Here is a 16983-nt window from a genome sequence, read left to right as displayed (position 1 = left end):
TGCAAAGAGCCAGATATGACTTAAAACAATTACTGAAAGGATACAGGTTTCCTCTTTCCAGTGAAAGAATTTATGACAAAAAAAGCAGATGAGCTTCACTTGATTTTAAAACATCCACTGTAAAACTATCAAACTCTTTATTATTTCAGGGTGGTCCTAGTATGAAAAAGAACTCTTTGTGAAATTTCATAATGGCCCCCATTCCCACGGCCAAGTTGTAAGAAAGTGACTGCATGAAAGTCAAAAAAGTTAAAGTATCACTCGATGTTTTCTTAGTGTTAAGAAGCCATTGCATCAATTACCTTGGAAGAACAATTTCTAGAAAAATACAATCAAATAATATTTCTTGGACACCATACACACAGTTTCTGAATTTAAAACTATACTAGAAAAACTAATGAGTAAATTAGACAAGTCAGAAAACCAGTTTAATTGTATAAAAACCTAAATAGTCCAGAATTCTGAGGAAATAGGGATATGTGAGAAAAGCCTACTGTCACGGCTGCTCTACTCACGGTGACCTCAAACTGGAAAACACCCAAACGACCATCAGCAATACGGTGAACAAATAGCTACCCTTAGTAATGGAATAAAATCTAGCAGAAAAGCACATGATATTTGTGAAATCATGGATGGATCTCAGAAATGTATGGATCTCTTCTTGAAAAAGAAGCCAGAGCACAGACTGTACAAAGTTAAGACAGCAGCTACATTCCGAGGGCATTGTTAATTTATTTGTAGAGAAGCATGAGGGAGGCTTCTGGGTGATGAAAATGTTCTATATCTTGATCTGGGTCGTAGTTGTATAGATGTACTCATTTGTGAAATTTCACTATGCTGTACACTCAAGATTTGTGTCCTCTATTATATGTGGATTTTATATCTCATTTTAAAAGCTTAGAAAAACAACAGTAACAACAACAGCCTTAAAATGTAGTGACTTAAACACATATTATCTCTCACTGTTCTGGGGGCTGAGTGGGCCTGGCTGGGCAGTCCCCATCTGGGGCCGCTCATGCGGTCACGGTCAGATAGTCCCCGAGGCGGAAGACGCCTGAGGCTCCAGTCGCCTGCACATCCAAGATGGCGTCTTTCCGCGCATGGCTGATCCCTGCCCCGGGGTGCCCGGGACGGCTGTGGACCAGCCTAGCATGTCTCTCTTTCTACCCTCAGCCCCTCAATGTGGCTAGGTGGGTTTCCTTGCAGAATGGTGGCCTCAGGGTAGTGAAAGTGATTATCGCGTGGCTGGCTTCCCCTAGAGTGAGCATTCAAGAGACCCTGGAGGGATCTATAAGGTTACTTGTGACCCAGCTTCAAAACTCATAGCATCACTTCTACCAGATTCAGAGTATAATGAAGAGATGCGTGTTTATATAATACATAGATATGTTTAGTGTTCAGTCCATCATATGAGGGGACGGGTATAAGATACTCATGAAATGAAGACTTCATTGAGAAGATGAGGAAGTGTCTTTTTCACTGTGAAGAAGCATTGAGCTTCCAGCCTAGTAGTCCTTATGTTCACCTATAGTTCTAGTGATTAATAAGCATGAATTCTCTTGATTACTTTGAGGATACATTACAAAAGTAAAGAATTAACAATAATGTCATTTACTACACAAATATAGCCATTTCCTTACATAAGGCTAAGAAACTAGTATCACTTCAGTGATCTAGGCCTCAGTTTCTGTCCTATAAAATTGAGAATTGGGTTAGAACATCTCTGAGGTTCCTTCCAGGAATGTTTGAACGGTTCTTTTATGGAAAAGGGCTTCCCTAATGCCTCAGACAGTAAAGAATCTGCCTGCAATACAGGAGACCCAGGTTCACTCCTTGGGTTGGGAAGATCCCCTGCGGAAGGGCATGGCTATCTACTCCAGTATTCTTGCCTGGAGAATCCTACGGACAGAGGAGCCTGACGGGCTACAGTTCGTTTGGACATGACTGAGCGACTTTCCTCTTGACCCTTCTGCACCCACACAGCACCGCTCCTTGGATGTGGGTTGCTCCTCTCGGCCACCGCCCCTGACCTCTAGGTGGACAGGAGTTTAGAGCTCTGAAAATCCCTGTCTTGCCCGGAAGTTGCATTTGACACTTCTGAATGGGGTCATGGCAGAAGGATGGGAATAGCTTGCGCCACCCTAGCCCCAGGGAGTACCCATTCAGACAGGAGTGGAGAAGTGAGGTGAGTGTCCCTTGGTTCCGAACCATGGGTCAGATCTGAGCAGGCCCCAGGGCCCTGAGAGACTGAGAGTCCCGGAGGAGAGCAAGGCTCAGAGTCGCTTCCAATAGATGGGAAAGACTAGAGATCTCTTCAAGAAAATTAGAGATACCAAGGGAATATTTCATTCAAAGATGGGCTCAATAAAGGACAGAATGGTATGGGCCTAACAGAAGCAGAAGATCTTAAGAAGAGGTGGCAAGAATACACAGAAGAACTGTACAAAAAAGATCTTCAAGACCCAGATAATCACGATGGTGTGATCACTCACCTAGAGCCAGACGTCCTGGAATGTGAAGTCAAGTGGGCCTTAGAAAGCATCACTACGAACAAAGCTAGTGGAGGTGACGGAATTCCAGTTGAGCTATTTCAAATCCTGAAAGATGATGCTGTGAAAGTGCTGCACTCAATATGCCAGCAAATTTGGAAAACTCGGCAGTGGCCACAGGACTGGAAAAGGTCAGTTTCCATTCCAGTTCCAAAGAAAGGCAATGCCAAAGAATGCTCAAACTACCGCACAGTTGCACTCATCTCACATGCTAGTAAAGTAATGCTCAAGATTCTCCAAGCCAGGCTTCAGCAATATGTGAACCGTGAACTTCCAGATGTTCAAGCTGGTTTAGAAAAGGCAGAGGAACCAGAGATCAAATTGCCAACATCCACTGGATCATGGAAAAAGTGAGAAAGTTCCAGAAAAACATCTACTTCTGCTTTATTGACTATGCCAAAGCCTTTGACTGTGTGGATCACAATAAACTGTGGAAAATTCTGAAAGAGATGGGAATATCAGACCACCTGACCTGCCTCTTGAAAAACCTATATGCAGGTCAGGAAGCAATAGTTAGAACTGGACATGGAACAACAGACTGGTTCCAAATAGGAAAAGGAGTACGTCAAGGCTGTATATTGTCACCCTGCTTATTTAACTTCTATGCAGTGTACATCATGAGAAACGCTGGACTGGAAGAAGCACAAGCTGGAATCAAGATTGCCAGAAGAAATATCAATAACCTCAGATATGCAGATGACACCACCCTTATGGCAGAAAGTGAAGAGGAACTAAAAAGCCTCTTGATGAAAGTGAAAGAGGAGAGTGAAAGAGTTGGCTTAAAGCTCAACATTCAGAAAACGAAGATCATGGCATCCTGTCCCATCACTTTATGGGAAATAGATGGGGAAACAGTGGAAACAATGTCAGACTTTATTTTTGGGGGCTCCAAAATTACTGCAGATGGTGACTGCAGCCATGAAATTAAAAGACGCTTACTCCTTGGAAGGAAAGTTATGACCAACATAGACAGCATATTCAAAAGCAGAGACATTACTTTGCCAACAAAGGTCCATCTAGTTGAGGCTATGGTTTTTCCAGTGGTCGTGTATGGAGGTGAGAGTTGGACTGTGAAGAAGGCTGAGCACCAGAGAATTGATGCTTTTGAACTGTGGTGTTGGAGAAGACTCTTGAGAGTCCCTTGGACTGCAAGGAGATAGTCTTTTGAAGGAATGATGCTAAAGCTGAAACTCCAGTACTTTGACAGCCTCATGCGAAGAGTTGTCTCATTGGAAAAGACTGATGCTGGGAGGGATTGGGGGCAGGAGGAGAAGGGGACAACAGAGGATGAGATGGCTGGATGGCATCACTGACTCAATGGACGTGAGTTTGAGTGAAATCCGGGAGTTGGTGATGTACAGGGAGGCCTGGCGTGCTGCGATTCATGGGGTCGCAAGGAGTCGGACGCGACTGAGCGACTGAACTGACTGACTGACTTGACTGACTGACTGAGCGACTTTCACTTGATTGAAAGAGGGGTGGATCCTGCATCAGTGGCAATGATGACCACCAGGGGGCAGATTAGAGCATCCTTAGAATTATGCAGACAGTCAGCCCCCCTTCTAGGGTTGGAGAAAGAAAGGGCAAGGTCCTATCTTTCTTCTGAGAGGCGTGGTGTGAGGCCAGCTCCTGAAGATGCTGGCGCTTCTGCTGCTTCTGGGCCCGAGTATGAGCCTTATTAGCTAAGTAGCTTGGTCGAGTTTGTGTGTGTGTGTTGGCATGAGTGAAGTGATAGTCAGGGATTGTGGACTTTTATAATTTTTGAAGTTTTTCTGGCTGCTTGGTTTGTGGGATCTTAGTTCCCCCACCAGGCATTGAACCTGGTCCCTGGTGGTGAGGACACTGAATCCTAACCACTGGACCACCAGGGAATTCCTTAAGATTGTGGATTTTTTTACACTGAACAAAATGAGAGGGGACATTCCGTCCTATTTGGAGGTGTAAAGGGTAAGGTTAAGAGTCACCAGTCAGGAGAGATGGGGGATGATAAGCTTAAGAATTAGGACAGGATGATTTCACAAAACAAACAAGATTCCCTTGGAGCCGGGAGAAGGGAGAGCGAGTGAGCAAGGCTGTGGTTTTCTGCCTGGGGTCATGTCTTCCTGTCCTGCTGGGCTCTCATCTCCTTGACCTCTGTCTCAGCAGGCTCTGGGCTTGGCGCTGTCGTCTCTCAGCAGCCCCGCAGGGCTGTCAGCAAGAGTGGAGCCTCTGTGACCATCGAGTGCCGTGCAGTGGACTTTCAAGCCACAACTGTGTTCTGGTACCGTCAGTTCCCGAAACGCGGCCTCGTGCTGATGGCAACTTCTAATGCAGGCACTGATGCCACATACGAACAAGGTTATAACAAGGACAAGCTTCCCATCAGTCAGCCAAACCTAACATTTTCATCTCTGATGGTGATGAATGTGGATCCTGCAGACAGCAGCCTCTACTTCTGTGGTGCTAGAGACACAGCGCTGGGCAGAGATCAGAGACCCAGACAAGAATCTTGGTAGCAGCCCCCTTCCCCACCCCACTGAACCATGGGGCCCCATGGAAGGAGGTGTGGAGAGAGAAAAGCCACAGCCTCTCCGACTGAGTCATCTGTGGCTGTGTGTGTGTAGAGAGAGAAAGAAAGAGAAAATATCTGAGTACAGAGTGGGGAGAAGGTATGGTGTTTGAGAACTAGCCATGTGCGGATGCAGCTAGGCCTATAAATGGCCAACCAACCTGGAAAGTTCCCTGGGCTGAAAATTATAAAATCTGGATTTTTTTTTTTCTGATTCTCCCATATGCTAATCATAGTTCTTAGATAAATTGACACATAATTCTATAGGTAGATTCTCAAATGCTGCTATAAAACAATGAGTACTTCTATAATGGGCTTCCCTGGTGGCTCAGACAGTAAGGAATTCATCTGCAATGTAGAAGATGGGAATTTGATCGATTCCTGGGTTGAGAAGTTCCCCTGGAGAAGGGAATGACAACCCAATCCAGTATCTTGCCTGGAAAAATCCATGGACAGAGAAGCCTGGCAGGCTATAGTCCATGGGATCACAAAGAGTCAGACATGACTAAGTGACTAACACTTTTATAATAAACACTGGAGTTTTTCCCTCCAGGAAAATTCAGCACTGTCTTGTCACCATCCTAGACTCTCAAGACAAATGGAATCATTAGGCAGCCAAGTAGAGATGTTCACTCATGAAAGAATTCAGGGATGTGCTTTATACAGTATTGAGACTGATGAAAGAACAGAGCATGACTGGACGGGGCAACCCTCTACCCCCAAGTACAGAGCATGCACAGAACCTTCACAAAGGGATCAGGGGAGGAGAAGACAGAGGATAAATGAGAAAGACTTCAGACAACGAGGCTTGTCTGCAAAACTAGAAAGTTCTGTCGGAAGCCACAAGATAGTAAATGAAGCACCGAGTTTAAACCCCTAGAAAAATCCTTTTCTAGGAAAAAGAAAAATCACACATTGACCGTAAATCTTGTATAGCCCAGTAAAAATAAGCAAAAGATATTAACATACACTTTGGAGAAGAAACATCTATAATCTATAAACATTGATTTCCTGGTGATCAAGAAACATGGCGAAAGATGCAATTATATGTAATTGATATCCATTTGATTAGCAAAATATAAAAAGCCTAGAAATAAATACTGTTAAAGCGAGTCTTTCAAATTGTGGTGCTGGAGAAGACTCTTAAGAGTCCAACCAGTCCATCCTAAAGGAAATCAGTCCTGAATATTCACTGGAAGGACTGATGCTGAAGCTGAAGCTCCAATATTTTGACCACCTGGGGTGAAGAGCTGACTCGTTGGAAAGACCCTTATGCTGGGAAACAGTGAGACCAAGAGGAGAAGGGAGCAACAGAAGATGAGATGGGTGGATAGCACCAGAGACTCTGGACCCAGCGAGATAGCGATAGACAGGGAAGCCTGGTGTGCTGCAGTCCATGGGGTCACGAAAGAGTCTTGGGCACGACTTAGTGACTAAACAACAACCCGCATGTGAGATCAAAAAGGAGAGACAATAAAACAAACTACCGGAGGGATACTGAAGCTAGGACGATGATGGTGGCAGTGCTAGAAATACAGGGAAATGAGAGTTTTAAAGCATGACTAGGAAATAAAATCAAAGACCTGGGTAACTGATTCATCACAAGAGGCAATAGATGGAGAGAAAGGTTTTGACTACAAGTCAGATGAATCAGGAGGACCAAGTGGGAAGAAGATCATGATTTTCTTGACATTGGGGATGCCTCTGAGACAGAAATCTCACCAGAAATATGCAGAAAGCAGTGGTACATAGGAGTCAGGGGCTCAAAAAACGGACCTGGGTGAAGGTGAAAATTTGGGACAATTTCCATAATTGGAAGAATGAAAGTGCCTTCTTGATCCCTTGATGACAGAATATACAAAGAAAAGATCGAAGAACTGAGGACAGAGTTCTGAGGAGCCCACCCACCTTGAATGTGGCCCTAAGAGATTAAATTTAATTAACTGATCAATAACACCAATCAGTACCGGATTAGTGACTGCGTGACTAAGTGCTAGTGACAAATCTCTGCAGTACTCCCGCAGGTCACCACACAGATGGCTGCATGTTCCCATCCTGATGATTCTCGGGGTGTCTGGCTGCCACTGTGCAGCGTAGAGGAACTCCCCTCTCGCCACACAGGAGGTGAAGACCACCTGAGACCAGAGGGCCTGTGAGAAGTGTGCCCCTCTGACCGTCTAGTCAAGCAGTCAGTCAGAGTTACCAGGGCTTCCCTTTGGCAAAGAATCCTCCTGCAGTGCAGGAAACTCCGGTTCAATTCCTGGGTCAGGACGATCCACTGGAGAAGGGACAGGCTACCCACTCCAGTATTCTTGGGCATCCCTAGTGGCTCAGCTGGTAAAGAATCTGCCTGCGATCCGGGAGGCCTGGGTTCGGTCCCCTGGTTGGGAAGATCCCCTGGAGCAGGGAAAGGCTACCCATTCCAGTACTCTGGCTTGAAGCATCTCGTGGACTGGCGCAGTCGGACACGACTGAGAGACTTTCACTTGACCACTAGGGGGTGATGTGGGTCTTTCTGTAAAACACTTCAGAGCGTAGAGAGCAGCACCAACCTTCCTTCATTTGAGAAGTCGTCTGATACTTCTGGAAACTCAGGTGAGATCTTTTAGGTAGCGGTTGTGAAACCATGAGTAAGGATTAATGAAATCCATTGCACCTGCCTTCACTAATCAAGGTCGTTTTAAGACTTGCTTGGCTTCCAAGTGGCAATGTATCCCGAATAAGATGTTTGCCTGAGTTATTTTCCAGGAAACTGCCGGTAGTGTAGCAGATCCCAGAGTCAGCTGTGTCTAGTTTGAGCTGAACTGGTTGAGACTGGTTAGAACCAGCAACACTCCTCCTGGGGAGGTACAAGTGTCTGCCTGGGGACCTTTTGACCTCAGAGGATTTAAGACTCCATTCTCAGGTTTTGCTGAGCACTTCTGTGGTGAACGGGCAGAGGCTATAGCTCAGTTACCCCAGCAGAGAAGGACAACACATGCACGTTTTTTCAGTCACCCTCCCCCAGGCTGCCCAAGCGCCCCAGGCTCCCCATGTGCACGTGCTCGGTAGCTAACTCATGTCCCGCACTTTGCGACCCCGTGCATGTAGCCCGCCAGGCTCCTCTGCTCATGGGATTCTCCAGGCAAGAATACTGCAGTGGGTTGCCATTTCCTTCTCCAGGGGATCTTCCCGACCCAGGGATTGAACCTGCATCCCTTGCATTGGCGGGGCGGATTTCTTTACCACTGAGCCACCAGGGAAGCCCATATCTCAGACAATCAGGTCATGCTTCTTTCATGACCCTGTAAGTACCCTGTGCCCCTTGCCTCTGCGGAGGCGGATCTGAGGTCTTGTTTTCTCTGGTGGCTCAGTGGTAAAGAACCCACAGGCCAACGCAGTTGACATGGATTTGATCCCTGGGTCGGGAAGATTCCCTGGAGAAGGAAACGACAACCCACTCTAGTATTCTTGTCGGGAGAATCCCATGGACAGAAGAGCCTGGAGGGCTACAGTTCATGGGTCACAGAGTCAGCCCAATGGGGTAGGGGGGTGGGGGATGCTCTTGCTTGGCTGGCTTGAGAAGAAGCCCTTACTTTGCTGCAAACATCAGAGTCTCAGCAGTTTGGCTCCTTGTACTCAGGGCAAAATGAACCCGGTAACATTTGGGAGAATGATTTGCAGCTATCCTGGGATGACAATAGGTCTTGAAAACAGCAGGATCTAATTTTCCACTTCCTAATCCCCAGAGCATGTATCACAGTATACAGTACCTGTAGTTGTTCTGGTCATACGTAATTGATAAGTAAGTCAGTGAACATCATCACTATTTCTGTTTCACATTGCGTTGAATTTACAGCCTGGTAAAACAAGAAAAAAGCATGAAAATGAAAAGAGAAGGGGGAAGGAGTGATTATAGACAGATGACAAGTTTAGAAGGCCCAAAGGAATCTAAAGAAGCATTGCATTATTTATAATAACATTTAGTAAGTTAATGAAAATTAACATAAGGTCAGTTTATTCCCATATGCTAGCAATAGATTTTTAAAGAGAGATCATTTAGTAACAGAAAATATAAAAGATAATACACCTAGATGTATACAAAGATAAACAATTCAGAAATTTATTAAATTTTAGAGGAAGGCATTTTAAAATCTGAAATAACTGAAGTTACATGCCATGATCATGAATGAGTTAAACCAGTACTAAAAGTATTCCAATTTCAGCACTATCATCTATGTATTCTCTATAGCAAACAAAGTCACAAAAGGAATTACATGAAATTTGACAAAAGCAGTCAAAATTTAAGTGGAAAAAAGAGGAAAGAATACTCAAGATAATACTAAAGAACTACAAAGTGATGTGAATTTGCAATCTAATCATCAAATTATGTTATAATTTTGTATAACTAAGTGGACAAATGGAAAATCATAAATTTAAAATAGCACGATTCATATATAGGCACTTAATATATGGTAAAGCCACCACTGCAGGTATGTAGGGGAGTAATGCAATATACAAGTTCTTCTGGGACAAGTAGTTCTCCACAGGAAGAAAAATTAATCTAAACTCTTTCTCATAACATAAGCAAAAAAAATTTTTTAAGGATTAAATGCAACATTTAAATTATTAACTATTTGGTAAATGTTATAGGAATATATTTTTATGAACTTGAGCTATGGAAACATTGCTTATAAAGAATTAACGAATTCATACCTTCCCCCAACAAAGAATGATAGACTACTAAATAAGAAATACCAACAAAAAATTTATGAAGAGTTAAAACACAAGTCACAAATTGAAAAGATATTAGCATACAGGTAAATGACAAAGTTTAGTATCTGAGATATATGAAGAACTGTTACAAATAAATGATAGTTAATCTACCAAAAATATGAGAAAAGAGCAATGTACAGAAAAACCAGTGGCCTATAAATGTATTAATTCAGAATATCAATCTCCTTAGCAGTCATAAAAATGCAAGCTAAAGCTATGGTGAGATGCCACTTTAACCTAATAGACTGACGAAAGTAAACGAACAGTACATGCCAATTGAGTGCTCGATGAGGAACATTTGAAGATGGTTCATAAGCTGCTGTGGGACTATTTATTTGCTTAATTAATTTGGAAGCCATTTTGTCTTGCTATGTAAAATAGACATGGTGACCCTAAGGCTCAATTTTTACAATCCCAGGTATAGAGAAACTTTATACCTAAGTATGTAAAGAACTGTGTAAGAATGCAGTCCTATTTGTAGTAGCATTAAAATCTGGGTGAAAAAAAAAACAACTGGGGTGCATGAGGTTAAATGGATAATAGATTCTGACAAACTAATAAATGGAATCCTACATATTAGTGAAACTGATTTATCTAAAACTACATGAGACAACATGATTTAATATCGTAGGCCTATGCTGAATGAAAAAAGAGCATGGCCAAGAAAAAGAACTCCCACAAAAAAATTTTAAAAACATACAACACTGATTAATACAAAATTTGCAGATTTTTACATAAATGAGAAAAACTGAAATGAAAAGCGAGTGAATAAAAATATGAACTTCAGGAGTGTAGTTACATGGACATGGTAGAAACACAACAATAAAGTCTATAAAAATAACACAGGGGCTTGAAAATTCTTAGTGCTAATCTAACTCCTAAGCTGATTGATTCAAACAAAAGGATTCAGTTTATTTTTTCCCTAAATGCATTGCATATTCATCATAAATATTATTTTGCATAAGTTCAACATTTAACTTTTTAATTTAAAGAGGAAGATATTTTTATGTGCAGTGGAAACTATGATTGATAACAGCAAGCTGTTCATTGTCTGAGAGGGAAGGGAGGAGACAAATCTACAAGTTAAAAAAGGAAATAAATTGTTAATATGTAAATAAATTTTATTTTTAAAGAAATAGTGAAAGAGCAGAATCAGGAAAAAGAAAATTAAAGCAGCTTGAAATCCACACTAGTTGTTTAACCAGCTTTCTCTGCCCTCCCAGGCTGTGCAACATTAGTCTCATTTTCCATATAATGACTACGAAAAGTAATCGCGTCACAAGGAGGTGCTGAAGGGGGATGAGGAGCCTTAGAGAAAAAGTCCCTGCCCTGCTTTCTCCCTGAGCCAGCCATGTGCTTCAGCCTTCTGTGCTATGTGGCTTTTTTTTTTTTCTTCTGGGGAGCAGGTGAGGTGAATTTATTGGATTCTAGTTTCAGGACTTTCTCCTGTGGCTGCAAAATCAGGGTTTCTCCTGGGCTTTCACTGCACTTTCTCTCTCTTTCCTTACAGGCTCCATGGACACTGAGGTCACCCAGAGTCCCAGTCATCTGGTCAAAGGAAAAGACCAGAAAGCAAAGATGGATTGTGTTCCCATAAAAGGACACTCTTATGTTTACTGGTATCGCAAGAAGCCAGAAGGAGCATTTGAGTTTTTGGTTTACTTACAGAATCAAGATGTTGTGGAAGATACAGCCATGTTCAAACAGCAATTTTCAGCTGACTGCCCCCCAAACTCACCCTGCAGCCTGGAAATCAAGTCCACCAAGGCAGCGGACTCAGCTCTGTATTTCTGTGCCAGCAGCCAGTCCACAGTGCTGCACGTCAGCTCTTCTTAGAGCACAAACTCACCATGGACCCAGCTCAGGAAATCTGTGGTGTCATAGGACGGTAGGAACTAACAGAAACCCACCTTGAGAGAGCATATACCAGAAGGAAAAATCTGTAAATGGCAACACAGGGTGAGCAGAAGGGGAGGTGGAAAACACAAATCCAAGGACGGGGCAGGAAGCTGTAAGGGGTCTCAGATTCCCCAGTTGGCAGGGTATCTGGCAAAGGAGAGACACAGGATGTGACCTTGATGGATTAGTAACAATCTTGTTAAAACATGTAGTTCTGTGTTTTTCACCTGATAAAGCTGTGCCTTCAGGAATAGGGATGACCAGCAGGTCATCTGTCTTCCCTGGGCACCCTGATCTCCTGGCTCTGTACATTGATTGATCCAGACCCAGAGACCCCTCAGGGTTCATCACCCTTCTCTCAGCTGTCCCTGCCAGAGAAAGTGAGCAAGAAACTCAGCAGCTCCCTTCGTCCAGATTCCTGCAATCATGCAACTTTTAAAAGCATCTTTGAGGCATAACATACCTACAACAAAATACACCCATTTTAGGCACATATTGATGTATTTTGACAAGTTTTTACACCCATGTAACCAGCATGACAATCAAGACACAGAACATTTCCGCCGTCCCAAAACATCCCCCATGGCATTTTACTGAGGTCCTTTTAACTTCTCTCACTATTGCTTTGTATATTTTTCTTTATCAATCATGTTCTGCACATATTTTGTTGAATTTTTCTTAGTTTTCCCTGAAATTATTTTAAGAGATATATTATGAATGCACTTTTTAATACTCATAAGGAATTTATTTATTAAAATATTTTCTGTGAAGACTGTATATTTTCCTACTTTGATTTACTCTTTACATTTCTCAGTTGATGTCTCAACCTCAGTATAGAGGTTTATAGAAAGGACCTTTTCCAGAAGTTAGTGTTTACCGGCAACCAAAACTGAGATCACAAAAGTAGCCTCATTTTCTGTGTGCCCAACTGTTAGTACTGCTCTGCTTTAAAGTAAAAGAGACTAAATCAAACATATTGTTAAAGTTAAGAAGAAATATATTTTGCTTATGAAAATAACCTAGTGAGTTAAGAATAATTAAGGAGTATATTTGACAAAGCACATGATTTGCAAAGAAAAATGTGGATGCTGCCTCTCTGCTGGTCAAGTCTGTGAATACATTTCTTATTTTTCCCATCGGCCAGTTCTACAGTTAATATTGTTAAAAAGGTCTGTACTACAGATTTACTGCAGTCTCTATCAAAGTCCCTAAAACAAATAGTTCTAAAATTGGTATGACACCACATAAGACCCCAGATAGTGAAAGCAATCAAGAGAAAAAAGAACAAAGCTAGAGCTATTACAATCTCTGATGTCAGTGAACGCTCAAAGCTATAATAATCAAAACAGAATGGTATGGGTGCAAAATGGACATAGAATGGAGAGCCCAGAAATAAACCCAGGCATGTATGGTCAGTTGAACTATGGCAAAGAATGCAAGAATATACAGTTTGGAAACAACTTCCTCTTCAATAAGCAGTACTAGTGAAACTGGACAACTACATAAAAGAATGAAATTAGGACATTTTCTCACACCATACACAAATATAAACTCAAAATGGATCAAAGACCAACATGTAAGACCAGAAACCACAAAACTCCCAGAAGAAAACCCAGGCGGAACATTCTTTGACATCTATTGTAGCAATGTATCTTTTCGTCTGTCTCTACAAAGAAAAGAAACAAAAGCAAAAATAAACAAACGGGACCTAATCAAGAGTAAAATCTTCTCACAGAAAAAAAGAAGAGACAAAAAAAGTTGTTGAAACAAAAATCCAACCTGATGAATGGAAGAAAATATTTGCAAAAAGTAACACCAGTAAAGCATTAATATCAAAAATATCTAAACAGTTCAGGCAATTCAATTTAAAAAACACAAAACAACCCAATTACAAATTGGGCATAAGATCTCTCATCTCTTTGCTTTGTTGCCGTGCAAACAAACCTCTTCTTGCTCCAAACACGGGCATCTAGTGTTTTGCCTTCCTGTGGGTCAGCCAAGATGAACCTGGTCCAGTAGCATTTGGGATAATGATTTGCAGATATCCTGGCATGCCAGTAACTCCTTTAATAGTAAGATCTAATGTTACAGTTTGTAACCCCCATAGCATCTACCACATATCCAGTATCTGCAGCTGTCTACGTCAGACATAGCTGATGAATAAGTAAATGAATGTGACCACAATTTCTAGTCAAGACTGTGCTGAATTTCAAACCAGCAGAACAAGAGAAAAGAATGTGAATAAGAAAAGGAGGGAAAAAAGTGATTAAAGACAGATGGCAAATTTAGAAGAACCAAAGGAATCTAGAGAAGTTGCATTATTAACAACAACAAATTTAATAAGTACTGAATTTAACATGAATATAAAAAGTCAGCATATTTCTATATTTTAGCAACAAACAGTTAAAAATATTTTTAGGGAGAGACCATTTACAAATTCCAAAATAACATATAAAATACATAAAAACAAATTGATTAAGTAAATGAGACTTTAATATGAAAAATATTAAATCTTGAAAACATTTTAAAAATCTGAAATAAGTGAAGATTTATGCCATGATCATGAAAAAATTAAACCAGTAGTGTTTCTGCACTATTATCTATGAATTCAATGCAGCACAAAACAAAATCACAATAGGTATTTTCATGAAATTTGATGAAAGTAAACTGAAATTTATGTGGAATAGAAAGAATAGGGAAGATAATATTGAACAAGTAGAAAATGAGGTGGTTCCTCTTTGAATCACCAAACCATTTCCTAATTTAGGACAATTAAAAAGGCATAAGGTGGGAACGCATGTAAGAATTAAAGATTTTAAAATTAAAAAAAAATTAAAATAAAAAAATAAAAATAAAAAAAATAAAGTACATATGAAACAAAAAAAAAAAGGCATAAGAATTTACAAATGGAAAATCATAGGCTTGAAAGGGCAGCATCCTTATATAGGCATATTATTTATGATAGAGCCATCACTCCATATATGCAGAGGAATAAGGCACTACACAAAATGTTCTTCTGGGACAAGTTGTTATAAAAGATTTTTAAAATTAAAATTCCCATACATTATAAAAGAATTAAACACTTTAGTGCAACATTCAAAATGTCAGCTGTTTGATAAATAACTTGTGAATTTATCTTTATGACCTTGGAGTATGAAAGCGTTGCTTATAAAGAATTAAATGTGTACACTCCATAAAAAGAATGTAGACCCAACTAAATTAGAAATAAAAATAAAAAACATTCCAGGCACTTTCCTGGGGTCCGTTGGCTAAGACTCAGTGCTCTCAGTGCAGGGGGCCCAGGTTCCATCCCTGGCCAAGGAACTAGACCCCACAGGCTGCAACAGTGAGCCTGTGTGCCACAGCCAAGACCCTGAGCAGCCAAAGAAATACACAAACATATTTTTAAAAAATTACAAAGAGTGAAACACAAGCCACAAAATCAAAAGGTATTGGTAACAAATGTAACTGACAAAATTTGGTAACCAGAATATATAAGGAACTGTTATAAATAAGTAATAGCTACCAAGCCAGAAAGAAATATGGCCATAGCAGTGTACAGAAAACACTAGTGGCCTATAAACAGAAAAAAATATACTCAACCTCCTTAACAATCATAAAAGCGCAAACTAAGACTACAGTCAGATACCATTTTATCCTAATAGACTGGCAAAAGAATTGTGCCAACTGAGTCCTAGATGTGTAACACTAGAAAACACACAATAAAATGTTCTTGAGATCATTTGATTTAATTAATTTGGAAAGCATCTTGTCTTATTATGTAAAGTTAACGTGGTGACCCTACCGCTCAAGTTTTATATTCCCAGGTATAGAGAAATATTACAACTTGGTTTATAAAGAAAGGTATGAGAATGCAGTCCCCTTTGTACTAGTACCAAAATCTAGAGGAAAAAACTACTGTGAATAAATTCAAGAATGGATAATAAATTCTGACAAACTAATAAATGGAATTCTACTTATTAATGAAAATTAATTATCTAAAATTATGTGCAAAACCATGAATTATTGGCACAGACGCACTATTGAATAAAAAAGAACATTACCAGAACAAACTATAAACAGAATGAACCCCTTAGATAATTTTCAAAGACATAAAACACTGATTAATAAATAATTTACAGATTCTTACATAAATCTAAAAGTGGTAACAGAAAGTGAGTAAAAATTTGAACTTCGGGATTATGGTTACTTAGACCTGGCAGAAAAGAATGATAGACTCTAGGAAAAATAACAAGGACTTTAAATTCTCTGGGAAAATCTACCTTCCAAACTGATTGCTTCAGGCAAGATTATTCATTTTATTATTTGACTATATTTATTGCAGGTTCATCACAAATATTTCTTTTGTTCAAAATTTGGTTTGTTAACATAAAATAGCTGCCATACCATTTTGTAAGTGCAGTAGAAGTTATGATTGACATACCGCAAGTTATATAGTTCATTGTCTGAGAAGGAAGGGAGGAGGAGAGGGGGCAAACTGACAAATTTAAAAAGCAAATAAATTATTCATGAGACATGATTTTATATGTATTTTATATGTAAAGGAGTGACGGAAGAGCAGAATTGGGAAACAGAAAGTTAAAGCAGTTTGGAATGCATCCTGATTATTTCGCAGCGTTCCTTGCCCTGTCAGCCGATGAACTATTATAGTCTCAGGTACCCGGGAACCGTGATGACCACAGGAAGTGACATCATCACAAGGAGGCGCTGAAGGGAGATGAGGCGCCTGAGAGGAAAAGCCGCTGCCCTGCTTTCTCCTGGGGTCAGCCATGTGCCTCAGCCTCCTGGGCTGTGTGGCTCTTTTTCTCTGGGGAGCAGGTGAGGCAGATGTATTGAATTTAAGTTTCAGGACTTTCTCCTATGGCTGCCAGATCAGGCTCCCTCTTGGGCTTTTTGTGAACTTTCTCTTTCCTTACAGGCTCCATGGATACTGAGGTCACCCAGAATCCCAGTCATCTGGTCAAAGGAAAAGACCAGAGAGCAAAGATGGATTGTGTCCCCATAAAAGGACACTCTAATGTTTACTGGTATCGCAAGAAGCTGGAAGCATTTGAGTTTTTGGTTTATTTGTGGAATGGAAAAATTACAGAAGATACAGCCATGTTCAAACAGCGATTTTCAGCTGAGTGCCCCCAAAACTCGCCCTGCAGCCTGGAAATCAAGTCCACCGAGGCACCAGACTCAGCTCTGTATTTCTGTGCTAGCAGCTAA

At 40.9% G+C, this 16983-nt stretch overlaps 2 gene segments (V, D, J or C); both read left to right on the top strand.

The window, feature by feature from the left end:
* Positions 4122–5044, top strand: LOC102171862. The segment is given in 2 exon segments: positions 4122–4215; positions 4695–5044. Coding segments are annotated over 2 exon segments (381 nt in total).
* On the top strand, positions 16524–16983 carry LOC102169377. The segment is given in 2 exon segments: positions 16524–16590; positions 16691–16983. Coding segments are annotated over 2 exon segments (342 nt in total).

This window comes from Capra hircus, chromosome 4, assembly GCF_001704415.2.
Source record: "Capra hircus breed San Clemente chromosome 4, ASM170441v1, whole genome shotgun sequence".
Lineage (NCBI taxonomy): Eukaryota > Metazoa > Chordata > Mammalia > Artiodactyla > Bovidae > Capra > Capra hircus.
The sequence above is the reverse complement of the archived record's forward strand: the minus strand, read 5'-3'. Positions and strand labels throughout refer to the sequence as shown.